The following is an 18,266-nucleotide window of genomic DNA, read 5'->3' as shown; positions in this document are numbered from 1 at the left end:
TCTGTAGTACCTGTTACAGTGTCTCTAGTTCATGGCAAACACTTAATAAATACTTTTTCATTAATTATTTAATAATTTTTATGCTTTATCTCATGACAAAATCAAAGAATTTTTTGTATAATTCTGATTCTTATTTTTAATACATATCAAATTTTGATTCTTGAGGGGAGAAAATATTAGTTAGAAAAATGTATAATGTAAACAATAAAGGAAAATAACTGGTTAAGGATTGTTCCTTTCAACCATGTATGTTTGTGTGTGTGTATCTGTGTGTGTGTGTGCATGCTTGCGCGTGGCTAGACACAGATATCTGATATCAGGTGTGCCTTCCAGCTAACAAAAAATTACTCTTATTCATTGAGTCCTCACCTATGTCAAAGAACCATTTTTATTTTGGTAAGGGAGCTAATAGAAATGCAGACGTTAAGTTTTATTTTTATTTGCACTAAAGAGAATATATCATTGAAATTACTACAAGGCACTAGGAAGACTCACAGACTTTAAGAACTTTATTGTGATGTCTTTGAAAGACCATAAGATCATCTTTATTCAAGGAAATCTTGATCTTTTGTAGATGAGTATACCAATTGATTAATTGAGCACATTTCAATAAATGGTTAGTGAATGTGATTTTTAAAAATTATTATGTGATTCCATGATATACATAAACTCATCATAGTTACTAACCCACTTTGTCATTACCTTGAATATATAGGGACTACCTGAGTGGTTGGTTGATAATTAACCTTCAAATTGACTTTCCTTATTTTTAAAGTAAAGGCATACAAGTTAAGCTTTAGGGTATGATATATTCTGGAAGTTCTGTTAGATATAAAATTTACCACCTGGTTCTAATTTAGAACTTTAATAATTCATTGTTTCTTGATTTATGCATTACTACCAAGCTAAGGTAGTAGTACTTTTCCCATGTTCTTGCTGTGAGATGGACCACATTATAAATTCTGTGTATTGATTTTATTTGTCCCAGGGTTGCTGAGTGCAATGAGAACTGTTGTTCCTATGTGACTTAAAAAAAATAGGTTATTGACTATTTCATGAACTTAAAAACAATAAGCATTATCTTCTGCCACAATGTGCAGTCCAAAATTTTGAGATAGGATAGCAAAACCCTGCTCACATCCCGGTAAAGCAGACATATATTTTTGTATTTTTTATAGGTGGATTCAGTGCAGACCACGCAACCCTCTGGCCACATTGAGGAATCGTGTAATATGAATGTATGTGCTCGTAAGTGAAATATTTACGAAGTTCCAACTCTAATATGTGTTGGATCACAATAGACATGAACTTGACTTCTCTATAAAGAAACCGATTCCCAAGGGGCAGAGCCACAGTAGGTGATTAGAAGGAAGCTGATTTTGGAGGAAAATAAACAAAACCAAACATACTGCATTACCTTTTAAAAAAATCAACAAAAAAGAATCAAATTATTCTTTGCAACCTATTGAAAAGTCTCAAACTGCCAACGTTGGAGAAAAGAAAAGTAGATGGGATGTGAGAAAGGTTTTGCAAGCATCAACAATCACAAGAAAAAAAAAGAACCAGACATTATCACCCTTAGGAGTATGAACTTTTGAAATGGAATCATGTTATTCTAATTATTTAAAAACTTGGAGAGGAGTTTGGACATAATTTCATTTGCACTGCTTCTACTAAGTGGATGTAATTCGGTACAAACCACCTGAACTCGTGCTAGACCAACAAAGACCTATATCTATACCTCAGTACTAAAACCTGAGAAAATCAGACTATCTCATCACTGTTTGAGAAGTCACTAAAGGAAATTTCACAACAAGCCAAGAAAAGTCATCACAGAAACAATTCAGGAGTTAAAGAGAACTTGGTCAACTGGAATCTTGTTGAAACATAGTTCACTGGGGTTTCAAAGTAGACTGTGAATGTCTATAACATAAATCCTAATATATGTTAATAGTCATATAACCCTAAATTAAATAGAAGATCAACTCCATAAATTTTCTAGGAAATTTCCTTACTATGTGGATATGCACACATGCACATATATCCATGTATGTTTATGTGTATGGAGAACAGTGATTTGAGTGGAGCAGCAGAAATGTAGGATGAGGGCTGCCACTTCCCTAGGGCCTGCCTGATATTTGTGTTAGGGTGAGTAAATATGTCAAAAATTCACATATATTGTATGTACATGTGTAGGTACAATATATACACTTATGAATATGCATATATTTCATATGATATGATAAATTCATATTGTATGAGTATGGTGATAGAAACTCCAAATGAATAAAATGGCCTTTTTTGTTTGTGGTTCTATGCACTTAATATAGGTAGAGGAAGTTGTTTAAAATTTATCAAGCAAAAATTGCATGCTAGAAAGCACTTCTTTGCATTACGATTCCCAGATCAGATAAAAATACTGTACAGACCTAAATCCTACTTTTTTTTTGGTGTGTAGGTGAAAGAAAATACACGATTTGAACTCTCTCAGTATTTGTACCTTGATTTGTTACCTCCAGTGTAAAGAGATGGAGTAAACTGGCCAGCTAGTCATTTCATTCATACCATTTTTATTGTAACCCATAAAAGTGGAGTGTTTCTAAAATTAATGGCAATTTCACATATTTATTACTTAAAGATGAAACACTCAAGCCATTTAAATTAAAAGAAAACCAGATCCTGGAAGAAATTAGGGTGATTTGATAAAAAGACTGGTCTGCAGAGAACAAAAAATTAGTTGAAATGTCAATATGCAATCTACAGTATGAATATTATAATTCTCTAGGATATTTATAGTAAATGTCAAAAGATGTATCATTTTTCTGACACCTGATGCAAAGGGCTGGTGAAAATGTCTGTAATCTGATCTAGATTTTTTTTATTACCTCACCTAAAAGAATATTGTTTCTATTTTCAACCTTTTTTTTTCCCCCTTCAAGTATTTCTGTTAATGCAATGTCATATGGAATTGTCAAAAACTGACTTTTCTGTAGTCATCATGTGCCATAATTATTCATACCGAAGTTGTAGTATTCTATTGCTATTGTGCATTAATTTTTGGTTATTTTGTCTATCATGCCCAGAGCTGAATTTTTGCCTCCTCTCCATGTGGTAATCAACTTAAATTGGAATTCCTACCTACGGTACTACAGGGATATTTTTAAATTTATGCTATTAAAATAAATTATATACCTACAAAGTCTGTATGGTTCTATTGTATTATTTTTATGTGAGTAATATATGAAGATTTTAAATAAAAAGTTCACCCCTTTATGGAGTGTTTGTATTTTGTTTATAGGTCTCTGTTTTCAAACATACCAGAGTGTAAAGTATAACCATTTTTTGTTGGCTTTGAGAATGAGATTAACACTTATTCAGAATAAGAAGATAGAAACACTTTTTAAGGAGGGAAAAAAGGAAACTTAGAACTCTTCTAGATACAACACAATAAGAATCAAAAGATTCTTAAGCCAGAAGTGAAGGCCCAAGTTTCTGGTTTATGTGTCATTACGAATTCTATGATGTTTGTACTAGTTAAATCTGTTTTCTTCATCTATAAGATGAGTGTCTTGAACCAGATAATCTTTGTGGTCCCTTCTACTTCTAAAAATTGAGCTGTTTGATTCTAAATGTATTAGATATAAGTAAGGAGATAGAGACTCCAAATGAATAAAATGGTCTCCTTTGTTTGTGGTCCTATGAGCTTCATATAGGTGGAATAAGTTGTTGAAAATTTATCTAGCAAAAATTGCGTGCTAAAAAATAGCTTTTTATATTACAATTCACAGATCAGATAAAAATACAAGGAGGCAGTTAGTTGATAGAGCACTGGCCTGGAGTCAGGGAGAGCAACATCCTAATCTTGCTTGTTGAACTGTTCGTTATCATTGTAAAATGCAAGGATATTCAGTTTCTTTTTTCATGCTTTTATTTCTTAGGTTTTGATGGAATAAAATTTCTATAAATCTGAAAGTCCCAAAAGAATATTTTACTTATAGTAGTAAAATGCCTATTAGTTTCAATTCTCAAGGAATGTGGTATTATGACCAGTTAGATTTAACTGAGGGTTAACCTCAAATCCCATTTTGCTTTAATTTTTTGAAAGTATTTCTGAAAGGATAATAATTTAATTTACTTCATCAAAGTCAAGCCAAGTGACTGAGCCAATAAATATAATAAAGGTGATGCCTATTTGCAAGGATTAATCTTATGCTCAGAAGGCTGGGAAATATAGAGAGATGCAATTCATGAGATATGGGCCTCAATGCAAAATCTTATGCCCCAAGTTTTCTATAATTCAATTTTGAGAAAACTGTAAGCAAGAGTTTTTCTATTATAATAAAAAAGCAAAAACATGAAATAGTTCTTGTCCTCAAGGAGCTTATATTCTACTGGAAATAGAGGAAGAGAACTTAACCAAATTGTGAGGCTGAGAACTCAGTTAAAATGCTCCCCCCCTTACTCTTCTTTATACTAAACAAAAATCTTTTCATTAAGTCTTAATTGCAGCATTGTGGGCTCCTTTATATGCCAGGTGACAAGAAAATTAGGCTTTGAATTATGCCTTCTTTAAAAAAAAAGGAAGCAGTTGTCACATGATTCTAAATTCCTGGTGAAATTTCATATTGGTTATCTTATTGTAGGTATACATAAGTAAAGACAATCAAACAAAAAAAACCAAGCCAACAAAAAAATCCATACCACTTAAAATATTCCTGTTAAGTTTTGTACAGTAGTAATGTCTTGAAAAAGAATAAAACCTGACTGCAAACTTTAAATTAGTGAAAAAGAAGAGGGGTAGGGGGTTATGAATCATGATGCCCACAGAAATCCAGATGCCTAGAAAGCAGATCAGTTTATCACTAAGTATTTTATGAAAAATTCTTTGATAAATATTCACTCAAAATGTATTGATATGCACTTGAGACCTGGGCTGCTTCCCAATCAGCCTTACTTTAAATAAGATTTTATTTCTAATAAATACAGGTAAACTTGCAAGAATAAGGATCTTTAGTCCTCCAGTAATCTATTTTTAATGGTAGAAATAAATGCAATCCATGTGGTAAACTGGAGGATCAGTCCTGAGTTATGTTTGGATTGTGATCAGATATGTACCTGAGGTTTAGCGATGGATTTAGTTAGGAATTGTTTTCATCTGAAATGGATAATCAGATTAAATAGTATTGTTAGTAGCCATCTGTTGAATTTATGAACACAAGAAAGAATAGTGAAATATAGGAAATTTAAAGGTTTATAAAGTAGTGGTTACTAAGTAGAAGTTGCAAAAATACCTACGTAAAACATGTAGAGTTTTAATCAGGCATGTGATTTGGTTTAAATAGAGATTCCCCTCCCTATGAGGAGTCTCCCTTTAACAGTACAGCTCATGTGCATTATTATTTACCGTGAAATTTCATTTCCAGTAGTGTATTGTATGTGTTTTTTGCATCATGTAATTACCAGTAAGATTTATGTCTTCATCCAAACAAAAGCTCCAATAACTAGTGCAAAGGGGAAAAAAGATAAAAGTTTAGAGTTGAGGGTTGTTTCATTGGCAGTACTTACTGTGCATCGACATCTTATTTTTAATTGTTCTCAAAATGTATAAATAATTAGGTAAAAGGTATCTATTTCCTGAAGTCAGAGGAAGATTTTTTATAAATGTTACTGAAATTTGTGCAGAGGGGTTTGGCTTTTTTTTTGTCAATTTTTTTTGAATTAAATACAAAGTAATAAGAATCAAATATGCAAATATATACACATAATTTTAAAGGAATTTCATTTTAGCTCCTCTTAGGCTTCAGGTCAGTGGATGAAAGACTCATAAAAATGATTCACTAATCACTCAGTAACAAACATAAAATATAATGTATATTAGGGCAATTGTATTTTTGGATCTACTACATGACTGAATATTTTACTGTGTTACATTGTGATCATTTACAAAAGAAGACAATTTTTGTGTTTACAAATGAAGAAGGCCTCTGAATAGGATCAAGAGTGAAAACATATCTCCTGATTATAAAGGTCATTGAAATATTGTTTTTTTAATCAATGCAGAATTCCATTCTAATTGTATATAGCTGTCAAAGAATGGAAGGTTCTCATCAACTAGGGACAGTCATCTGCCAATAGGTTGGCTTTACCTTTACATAACAGCATAAATAGTAGTTACAGTAGTCCTAAAAACGTTGGGCCATAAAAGACATAAATCCATCTCAAATTATTTTTCTCCTCTGAAAGATTTTTTTCCATCAGCCTAGTAGTTCAAAACATGGGAAGAAATAAAATTCTGTAACAGCCATTGGCTAAAATCCCCAGATTTCTACTGGAAGTTGTGGTATTTTCCACTTTGATCATTGTGTAATGATTGTTAGTTTCCCTTGAGAAATGTGCAGTTTGTATAGGGTAGTTGATTTTCAGAGGAGTGTCAAAAGTACCATTATTCTTAGCTCCTTTTAAAAATTAAATGTGATCCAGGCTGTATCAGGGGTTAATGTATGGATACCATTTGGAACTTAACTCTGCATCATTATGTAATTCACAGATGTTTTATTATTCATAGTTCTGTGTATTCATAGCTTTCTGAAGTCACTGTTGTGTAAAAACTAATGAGGGAGAGTCTGTTTAAGTCTTTTGCTGGTCTTTTACCCTTGTCAGACTTTCTTTCATTCAATTCGAATGGCACATTTTAAGGTTGGTAGGCATTTTGACAGATGGATCAGAATGTAAATAAGATCTGCATAGTTAGGTCATTTCCTACACACACACACATGTACATACACACACACCAGTTGAAAATTATAGTTATCAATATAAGGTGGGAATTGGACTTGGGACTATTAAATGAAAGGAATTCTGACACTCTGATTGGTTAAAGAGTCATAGAATCTCAAAGTTGAAATTCGTTTGACTAGGGAGGTTATCATGCGCAACCATAGATTTCTGGAGTAATGTCAAATTTAGAGTCAGATGATTGGCTTAAAATTTCAACTCTGTTACTTATTACCCATGTGACCTTACACAACTTTCTTTATCTTTGTGGACTTCAGTTTCCTCATCTGTAAAATAAAGGAGTTGTATTGGATGACTGCTAAGGACCCTTCCAGATCTAAGTCTGGAACCCTTTTATCCCTTACTCAGCACATGAAATCTTTTTTTTATTACCTCATTATAAGATTCAAGTGCAGTCCCGACCTATGGCTCCACATACTGTGAGGGAGGTAGCCCCTCATAGTCCACTGAACTGACTTCCTATAGTGAATTTGGGAGGCCAGTGACAGTCGCACAGGACAGAAAAGCATGAAGAGCTCACAGTCTTGCCTCTTTGGAGGGAATGCTCACATCACAGATTCATTTAAATATTGGAGTATTTTTATAATTCTAAGCCAATCTACCCATCAGTAAGTACTTATTGAACCTTTACTTTTGTGTTCCTCACTATACTAAGCAGTGATGGAAATATAAGTGAAGTCGGGCACATGGTATCTGCTCTTAAGGAATTTGTAGTCTAGCTAATTTACAAGAAAGAACTACACCTAAAACAGACAAAATTATTACAATTTTAACAATATAGTAGTTACTCCAGGGTAGCAGGGGTTCAGAGAAGGGAGAATATGGTAGACTGGGGTAATTGCATCAGAATTCATGGACAGTGGTCATGAATTGAATGCTTGATGGAAAATGGGGAGTTATTCAGCATATTTGGGCAAAACTAAGGGAAATAGTGTTTGAAAAGTGCAGTGTTGGAACACCAGTGTTCATGTAACTTTCTGTTGTAATAAAAAGATTAGCTGATAAAGATGACAAACTCATTGTTTTTCATTTAAATGAAACCTTGATCATTTCTTGAACTCTCTCTTCTTAGCACAAATAATTGCAAAGTTTTGCGAATTTGGTCTTGGCTTCTGCTTTTGAATTTGTTTTCTTTTCTGTATTCTTTCCATCCCAGTTCAGTTTCTATTTATTTTTTTGGAGGGGAGAAGGCAAGGCAATTGGGGTTAAGTGACTTGCCCAAGGTCATACAGCTAGTAAGTGTGTCAAGTGTCTGAGGCCACATTTGAACTCAGGTCCTCCTAACTCCAGGGCTGGTTCTCTTTACAATTCAGTTTCTATTAATCCTCAATAGCCATGAAAACTTGGGCAAGTTACTGAACATCTCTAGGCCTGAGTTTCCTTATCTGTCCCTTAAAACTAGATCTGTGATCTTATGTTGTTTCCTGGATCATTGAATGGCTTCATAACTGAGCTCTTTGTTTCTAGTTTTTCTGTACAGTGATTCCTAATTAAACTCTATTTTATAGGTTTGATCACGTCATTGGGGACTGTCTATATACACAGTGAGAGACAAGTATTCCCCTCTGACATCTAGGTGTAGACATAATATGATATGGGAAATAAGATGGGAGAATGACTAGGAAATGTGAAAGAATTATGTAAGACTAGGAGGGATTATGTGAGACTATGGTTAGCATGAAGAGCCAGGGTGGGATCCAGAGGGAAGAAATCAGAAAACTGCTTATTTAGGTATTCACACAAAGGATGCAGTAATGAGGACCCCAGGCTTCTTTCTAGGTGTCCAAGATCAGTTTATAAGGTAGGAAAGGAGGTAACACTCTAGACTATCTCTTCAGTAATAGAAATTTTGCAGTTGCCTGGATCTTTCCTGGTGCTGTAACTATTGGAAACCTGAACATAGGATCAAGTGGTGGAGACAACTTCACAATCAAAGTGTGTGTGTGTGCGTGTAATGCTAACTTATGTGTGTGTGTATATGTACATATAATATATGATGCTACATGATGGGTATGCAAAAAATGAAAAAAAAAACATTTACATAACACTTTGTACATAAGTGACTTACCCAAAGTGATGATCCTAGTCTAAGGCATGATATGAATGCAGGTCCTCCTGAATCCAAGTCCAGCAAACTATTTACTATTCACCTTAGATGCCTCAAAAAATAATCTAAGCTTCTCATCTAATATAGGGGGAAATGTACACAAATTTAGTATAATACAGGACTGAATATGATAAAAACCAAAAAGGGATTAAAAAAATTCTGTAAGGAAAAGGAAAGAGGTCATTCAGCATGAAAGCCTTTCATCTGACTGAGTGATTTCATCTCCAGCTTTCCATCATGCTTCCTATGTAAATCTGTATTACCCTCCTACCCTTGAGAACACAGGTGAGGGGATCAAGTAATCAGTAAGTCAAGCACTTATTGGGGCACTAGGTGGTGCAGTGAATAGAGCACCAGCCCTGGAGTCAGGAGGACCTGAGTTCAAATCTGACCCCAAACACTTGACACTTACTAGCTGTGTGACCTTGGGCAAGTCACTTAACCCCAACTGCCCTTCCCTCTCCCTTCCAAAAATAAAAACATTTGTTAAGTTCCTATTTTTTTCTAGGAACTATGCTCTATGTTTAGGTATATAGTGACAAAAAGAGAACAGTTCCTACCTTCTAAGAGCTTAGATTTAATTAAGGCAGAAAGTATGTATAAGCAATATATTTATATATATATATATACATACAGTAAATGCAAGATTTTTTGGGGGGCAGAGGGGTTCTTGATAGGAAGTTGGGGATTTTAAGAGACAAGTGAAGATGAACTGCAGTGTAAACAGGAGGAAATTCTGTGCAGGAGCCCAGAGATAGGAGATGGGTTGGTGTGTGCAAGGAACAACAAAGAGACCAGCTTGGCAGGACCATAGAGTGAATGAAAGGGAATAATGTACACTAAACCTAGAGCGAGATTGTGAAGGGCCTTTCCTGCCAAGTAAAGGATTTTAAAAAAATTATACAGTCCATAGAGAGACACTGAAGCTTTTTGGATAAAGAAGTGACGTGATTAGAACTGTGCTTTAGGAATGTGACTTTGGCATCTGTGGAGAGGATGGTTTGGGGAGGGGAGAAGCTTGTGACAAGGTGACCAGTTAGGGGATAATTGCCGTAGTTCAGGCAAGATGTGGAGGTAGCTGTGATGTGAATAGAAAGGAGGCTGAAAGCAGAGATTATGTGGAGGTAGAAATCATCCATCCATCTGCTCAGCCATCCATCTTTCAGTCTCTCCACCTATGTATATCAGTAAATTCAAATGAGGTCTTAAGTAAAGGATAGCAGGAATATTGGTTTTATCATTGAGTTAATGGACTGCTTTTAACTTTGGGGAAGCATTGCCATGAAAGAATAAGTGCTTTTGAATTGAATAGAATAAAAAGATAGAAAAGAAACGCTGTATGGAATGATATGGGCAGAAATCTACTGGGGGAAAATTATTTAAGGATCTTAATCGTTTATTCCATTGTTAAGCTCGCTAGAATGATGCATTAAATATTTTCTCACTTTACACATAATTATTTCACTCTCACAAGTACTGGGCATTTTAACTATATATTTATGAATATAAAACTTTCACAAGCTTTTCCCATGGATGGAATCTTGATTTGTGTAGCTAATAATGTATTCACCTGTATACACCTTATTGTGTATAATCGCATTATAATTTCAGAAGTCTGCATCAATATTGGTTGCAAGGGAATCGGAAACAATCCTTTTGTGCAATTTGACCACAGCCTAAGCTGTAAATAGGCAGAAGCCTCTTTTATATGTGCCAATTAATTAGACTTTCATTACTGTTATCCTTTAATCACTGTTTGTGGTCATTGAGCTCCTTAACCTTGATTACTGCAACTAACTACGAGATGAAATATTTGGTCTCTGAGAACGTACTTGCTTAAATAATACAAATGGAAAAAAAAAGACATCTTCCACATTGTTTTCTTAACCTTATTGGGTTATGAAATGAATATATGTGCATATTTCAGGATCTAGCTGACAAAAGTGAGCCATTGTCTTACCAGTGTAAGTAAAACACTAAACAAAAGGTTTGGGACTTATCTTTGTTACTATATGACCCATCTATAACTTAGTAGACAAGTCTTAAAACGTTTCCTGGAGCTCAGAGAGGTTGTGGCTTCTCCATTGTCACACAACTAGGAGTCAATGGAGATAGGCTTTGAAGTTGGGTCTTACCTAACTCCAAGTTCAGTCCTCTTTCCATTTTATCACTTGGCCTTTAGTGGGGGAGATTTATTGGAAGGGTGCTAAATTGGGTAGCTAATAGGGATGTCCTAGAACTTGGGAACCAAAATAAACAATTTCTATTAAAACTTTGACAGATACATATTCTCATAGACGAGATACTTCCTCAGATGGTATAAATTGCAGTCTTCCATACTCCTTTCATCCTATGTGGTTTATAAATCTTCCATTGAGAATCTACCCAGTGTGCAGGATGCCTTTTGCTGGTTATTTTAAACAGACCAGTGCAGCTCCAATGCTGTTTTCTGTGTTGTAGTGACAGGCACATACTAGATGCTTAATGTGTGTTTAGTCTTATCGCTTATTAGCTGTGTGACCTTGGGCACATCACTTAATCCTGTCCCAGTTTCCTTGTCTGTAAAATGAGCTGGAGAAGGAAATGGCAAACCTTGGCAAGAAAACCCCAAATGGGGTCATGAAGAGTCAGACATTATTGGAAATTACTGAACAAGTGTCTTAGCCATTATTCTTGTGACTTTGTCCTGTGTTTGGATTACCTTTCTCTTTGTACATACCCATCTTGATAATGCCTTTTAGGCTGTTTCTCTCTAATACAAATCATCCTTATTAATATGCTGCAGCCTGATTGATTGCTTGACCATGATTATTTCCATTTCTCTTTAGATCACCTGACATTTTCATTCTTTTGAGATTGTAGTGTTCTGTGACTCACACCTAATACAATATGGCTAGCAGAGCGGTGGGATTAAAAAGACAACATATATTTATGGCAGTGATAGCTTGGACCCATTGAAACATCAGCAACATTATCCAAATATTCATATGATTCAAATTTATCTTGTCCTAGTCAATTGTAGACCCAACACATTGTTCATCTATAGTATTTATTGTAAATATAAGGAATTTGTGTATGTATATGTAAATGTATGTATGTATACTGTATATTAATTATATACTGATATACCATCTCAAGGGGTTCCTCATTAAATTGCATGTTGTAATCTGAGCAATATTTATTTTTAACAAGTTTGATGAGTGAATCTCTTTCAAATAGCTATGACTTTCATTGAAGAGAATGTAGTATGCTATTTCCTTTGTCTCCTGATGCCTCATATGTATATGCATATATGTGTGTATATATGTATGTGCATATATGCATATATATGTATTTGTGTTTATATACATATATATGTACATACACACCAGTATTATTTGTGAACCTTAAAGCACTATATAAATGTGAATTAATTTTGCTACTCTCACTAGTTCTCCATGGAGGAACAGGTATGTGTATATGTGTGTGTGTGTATGAGAAGGTGAGAGAGAGACTATGTATATATACACACTTAAAATGACACTAAGACTTTTGAGACACATATATACATAGATATATGTCTATTGAGTAATATATACTAGGTGATCTTTCTGAGTTATCTGTAGACAAGTGTTTTTGTTTTCTTAGTTGGAGTGTCAGAAAAAAGTGAAAGAGGTAAAGATTTGGCTATGTAAGCAGCCTTCTGTCTTGGTGCCTGGTGGGAAGGGGGCAGTGGCACAGGTCTGTAAGAAGATAGTTGAATAGTTGAAATCCCAGTATCAGCAGCTGTGACTGAGCACCAAACACTTCCCACTCCCAATCCCCATGAATTAAATAAAACTAGAATTTGGCATTGAAGTGTGGGAAGAGCACTTGTGACTCCTGGCTATCTTGGGGAGGCACTTTTCAGTGAATTCTTCATTTAAAAAAATCTTTGTTTCCTTTTGTTTGATTTACAGGAAAACTGAAGCTACCTCAATAGGAAATGTTTTCTGCCTCTTTATCAGAATCAGAAACCCAAAAACTTCTCTAAGAAAACCTCCTTGGAGGCTCCTTTAGATTCCTTTCTTCAGGCTAGCTCAGGCACAGTTCCTAAAAGAAATATCTGGCTGATTTCCATCTGGCTTCCATCCTCTCTTATTTTCCCTAAGATGTGTGGAATCTAGTTTTCTATGCTGCTTCTGCATAAATTAAGTTTTCAGATCAACATACTCCCTCTGCCTTTCTTTTCTATGTAGAGTGGTTACCTCTTGTTGCTGGAAAATAAATAAATAAACAGAACTCGATGCTCTAACCAGCAGAATGAAATGAAAACAAATTGCATTATTACAGGCTCACTAATTTCTAGTAACCTTGTGTATGCTTTAGAGTAGGAACATGCAACGTGAAAGGTTCCAGGCTATTATGGGAGGACTGTGTCTTACAGACAAATAATTAGAAAATTGTTAAAGCATATGTTGCTCTCACAAGTGTTTCTTGTTTTATTTTTTTTTCACATATGATGCAAAAAATATTTTATCCTGTTGTTGAATGATGAAAAATCTCCTGACTTGGGGTCTTCATCAATGACTAATTGCTATGATGTGTCACCCAGTTTTAAAGCAAGTAAAATATCCATCTGGTAAGCCTATTAACTCTATGGACTCTCTAAACTAAAATAAGAGTTAAAAATGGGCATGTTACTATTGAAAAAATTAAGAGATTTTTAGGGTAAAATCAAAATATTTCTCATTCTTTTCTCCCTCTCTCTGTCCTCACAGACTCCTACAGAACTGGAATGTACCTCGTAGGCTTTCTAAATCAAACTATACCTGGAATAAGAATCCCTTTTTAACTTCCCCACCAAAATGATCACCTGTGAGAGGAGAATAATTATTTCCTAGTATAGCCTATTCCATTTTGGAAAACTTCTAAATTTTTGGTTATTTTTCCTTTCATGAAACCCAAATTTTCCTCTTTGAAATATCTTCAACCATTGCTTGTACTTCTGCCATCTTGGGTCAGCCAGAATAACTTAACTCCTCTTCTTCCTGGCATATCTTTAAATAACTTAAGACAACCATCATGTTCAACTTGAGTTGTCTTTTCCCCAGGCTAAATACCCTACTTCTTTTTGTGAGCCTTACAAGCAAGAAACTTGAGGTTCTTTACTATCTTGGCTGTTTTCCTCCAGACACTCTTCATCTTAGCAATTTTCTCCTAAATGTGGCATCTAGACATGAATATTCTATGTTTGAGGTTTAACAATGGCAGAGTATGACAATCTTATCACCTCTTTATTCTTGAATATCATGTCTCAATGGAAGCTAAGGTTGCTCATATCACTCAACTTATTTTGAGCTGGAATTCACTAAAATCCTCAGATCTTTTTTTTAAATCAAATTCCTATCTAGTCCTTACTTTCCCATCTTGTATCAAGGAGGTTAATTTTTTAAAAACCCAAGTGAAGAACTTTGCATTTGTCCCTATTAATTTCATCTTAAGAGATTTGGGGGTTTTATTTATTTTTTTAAGTCTTGACTCAGGACTCACAGTGTGATAGCCACCCTTCCCAGATGTGAGTCTTAGGCATAAAGATGTTAAATAATATGAAAGTACATCAAAAATATACCAAAATAGTATATCAAATGTATAAAAAAAAACTTCTTAAAATTTATCTTGAACTTCTGGTGAGCGCTCTTTGGGTCTAGTTATTCAATCATTTCTGAATCCATCAAACTGTAGTACCCAATGTAAATCATTCCATATAATAATAATAATAATAAATAGTTGACGATTATATAACACTTAAAAGTTTGCAAAGTACTTTTTCAAATATTATCACTTTATCATTTGATATTTGCCGTTAAGTATAGAACAAGAGAGATTGTAACGAAGAGTAGAGATCAGGTAATTTGAATTTGCATCATTTCCCAGAGCTTATTTTGACATGTATTTTCTTGACGACTTCTTTATTCTTTATGATTACTGCTTCCTTATCTGGATATTCATTAACCATACATTTAATGTAAGTAGATAGAAATTAGTATTCTATCTGTAATTTCATTGACACTGAGGACTTCCACATAAAGAAATTACCTCTACCAATGCAAGTCAGCATGTCTCTGCAATTTAGAGTATTAGAGAGTTTCCCAGAGCACTGAAAAATCAAATGATTTTCCCGCAGTCATGCAGCTGTCATCTGTAAGAGACATAATATGAATCTGGATGAAGGTTTGTATGTCCCTGGGCAAGTCACTTATTGCAGTGGGCTCTCTCATCTATAAAGTGAAAGAGTTGTACTAAGTTGCCTTAAGATCCCTTCCAGCTCTAAAGCTATATAACCCTGTGACAAAGATGTATTCTTGTACTAACACGAAGAATGTGTATTTTAGATGGCTAAGGTAGTTGTTAGTTCCAGTGCAGGGGGGTGAGAAGGGATTAGAATAGCAATGTGAAGCTTTGGATCATACCCATCTCTTTGCCATTAACTGGCTATGTTGCTCTTCACAAGTAATTTGTCTTTCAGAGCCCTCAGTTTCCTCATTGATAAAATGGGGGCAGGAAAGAAAATGAGGTTCAGGATTGTTCCTATGTAATCAAATAGGGACGAATAGGTGGCACAGTGGATAGCGCGCCAGGCCTGGAGGCAGGAAGACTCATCTCGCCGCATTCAAATCTGGTCTCGGACACTCACTAGCTGTATGACCCTGGGCTTAACCCTTAACCACTTAACCCTGTTTTCCTCAGTTTCCTCATCTATAAGATAAGCTAGAGAAGGAAATGGCAAATTACTCTAGTATCTTTGCAAAGAAAACTTCAAATGAAACCATAGAGTTGGATACCGCTGAAACAAGTGAACCACAATCTGTGATTCCAATCAGCTCTAAATTATTATCATTCGGATTCCTTGATAGAGACTGCAGCATCATCCCCTAGCTCAGATTTAAGTCTGCGATCCCCTTCGTCTTGTTCTGCAGCTTATCTTTATTCTGAGAAACATTTTTATGAGAAAAGATCATACTCGTGTTTGGACTTCCTTTGTTTTCTATAGCAATATGCAAGGTTAGTCTTTTATACATTAATGTTCTCAAGTATTTTTGTTGCTTAGAGAGCCATACCATTCTAAGTATCTAATCTAATGCACTTTAATATCTGTGGCATTTAGAGGGCTTCATAAAACTAGATCATATTTTATTTTATTCTAACTTTAGGTCATTTTAGATATAGCCTGTACTTTTCATAGGCTCTGCACTCTCAGCAATTAATATCTTTTTGGCCACACTTTTAAAATTCAGGTAATGAAGAGAACACATTATCTATCTAATTTCATGTAAGAAAAAACATTAAATCTATTTACCAGTTTATTTTTAATTTATAAAGTACTGTACTAAATAATAGGCAAGCTGATTAACTTATTTCTTAAACTGAGTAAACATGCACATATTAAATTCTCTAATTGTTGTAAATATAATTAAACCTTTAATTAGAAAATGACTGAAAATGCAGTAGTGACATAACTTGAAACATTATGAAGATTGAATGGGCTTCCTGGGAGTATTCATGAAGGCCATGGTTTGATATAGAGGAGAGTACTTATTGGCTTGCCCTTTCACAAATATATTCTACTGATAATGAGAATGTTGTGGGAAAATGGTTTATTCCCTTCATATGATGTATTAATAACTCATAACTGGAGGACAACATGCACATGCATATACATATATACCCTTCCTGATGGGAGGATTATATTATCTGTGATCACAGTCTGTGTATGTGTAGGGAGAGTGGGATGGAAGGGCAAAGCAGGGTCTTAAAAGAGTCAAAGTCAAAGCTAAAAAGAGATTACACATAATAGTTTTCCTTCTTCAACTTTAGAGGGAGATAAAGCTATCAGTTCCTTTTCAAGAGTTATCCCACTTTTACTTGTTGCTTATTGAGTAGATTGATCTGCCTATATTGCCTTTCACCTCTTTAGAGTCTAGATGGGTGCAGCCTTTTGACTGAGTCCAAGTTTTACAGAACAAATCCCTCTGAAAAACTTGTATTCAGTCAAAGCGTCGCACTTGAGGACCTAGAGGACCACATGTGACCTCGAGGGCTCAGGTTCCCTACTCCTGGGCTAGACCTACTGTTTATCACAGAAAATTATATTATGAGCATATGCCCATAACATAGAGTTAGAATCCTTCTTAAAGAACATCTAGTCCATACTGTTCGTTTTATAGATGAGGAAACTGAGGCCCAAGGAGGTCAAGTAATTTGATCACACAGCTGAGCCAGGGCTTGAACTCAAGTCCTCTCACTCCAAATCCAGCAATCTGACTTCTGCCTGGGAAACAATTTATTGTGAAATTTAAGATTCAGTACTTCTTACAGGAATTGATTCTTTTCTTTGAAAGGCAATTTTCACTAGGGCAAACTGGAGCCATAAGACCTAAGGTTGAATTCCTTATTTAACATATATTAGCTATATAATCATGGAAACGTCTTTTGATTTAGCTGAACCTCTGTTTTTTCATATCAAAAATGGGAATGATAATAATACACATACCATGTACATCACTGGGGTCTTATGATTAAATTGTCTAAGGTAATTTGTAACTACACAAATACATGCTATTTTTATGAAAATAATAGTGTGGTAAAGGAGAAATGGAGTGGGTCTTAATGAAAGAAGGTCTAGGTTTGAGGCCTATTTTTCCACTCACTAGCTGTGTTATCTTAGGTAAACTACTTCACACCCTTTGAACCTCAATTTTTTCATCTGTAAAATGGGGACAGACATATTTGTGGTATTTCCATCAAATGATTTGGCTAGGAAAAGAGATTTTCAAACTCTAAAGCGTAGTATATGTCAACCTTTTATCTCCAAGGGGTTAAATTTGTGCATAATTCATAGCCTTTCTCCTTCCTACCTTTACAGTTTTCTCATACTTTACCCCCCCCCCCAACATATATTCTTTGATCCAGGGACTGCTTTGCCTTCCATACTTTCCCTTATTCCACTCCCTGGCTTCCTTTAAGCCCCATCTAAAATTCCACCATCTACTGGAAGGCTTTCTTGAACCTTCTTAATTCCAATGCTTTCTCTCTTTAAATTATTCTGTTTGTCCTATATATAACTTGCTTTGTTTGCACTTTGTCTTCCCCATTAGATTGAGAGCAAGGATTAATTTTTGCCTCTTTTTGGACCCCTAGGCCTTAGCACTGAGTCTGGCACATTATAGGCATTTACATGTTTACCGAAAGGAATATCTTTTGTATAAATGAGTTAGCATCCAGGTCAATAGAATGATCAATAGTAATTTTTTTCTAAATTAATTCTGATGTATTAATTAAAACATTAGGTATTACTACAAAACATAAAGAATTTCTGTAGGCCATGCCAGCACCCATCAATCAC

The 18,266-nt window shown here is 34.8% G+C and overlaps 1 protein-coding gene across 4 annotated transcripts in view; it reads left to right on the top strand.

The window, feature by feature from the left end:
• PCDH7 (protocadherin 7) overlaps positions 1 to 18,266 on the top strand; it is a 496,511-nt gene that overhangs the window by 64,802 nt on the left and 413,443 nt on the right. The window contains exon 2 of one of the 4 annotated variants that reach the window (XM_069068808.1): positions 1,179 to 9,254. The exons of the other annotated variants lie outside the window; for them this stretch is intronic. Coding sequence (XP_068924909.1) covers positions 1,179 to 1,256 — 78 coding nt within the window. The 3' untranslated portion in view covers positions 1,257 to 9,254. Of the gene's footprint in view, positions 1 to 1,178; positions 9,255 to 18,266 lie in introns of those variants that run through there. 4 annotated transcript variants of the gene reach the window in all.

This window comes from Petaurus breviceps, unplaced genomic scaffold (genome assembly GCF_028583685.1).
Source record: "Petaurus breviceps papuanus isolate PSGF00001 unplaced genomic scaffold, PetGlider_PUasm1.0 140, whole genome shotgun sequence".
In the NCBI taxonomy this organism is placed as follows: Eukaryota; Metazoa; Chordata; class Mammalia; order Diprotodontia; family Petauridae; genus Petaurus; species Petaurus breviceps.
This window is presented reverse-complemented; position numbering and strand designations above follow the sequence as displayed.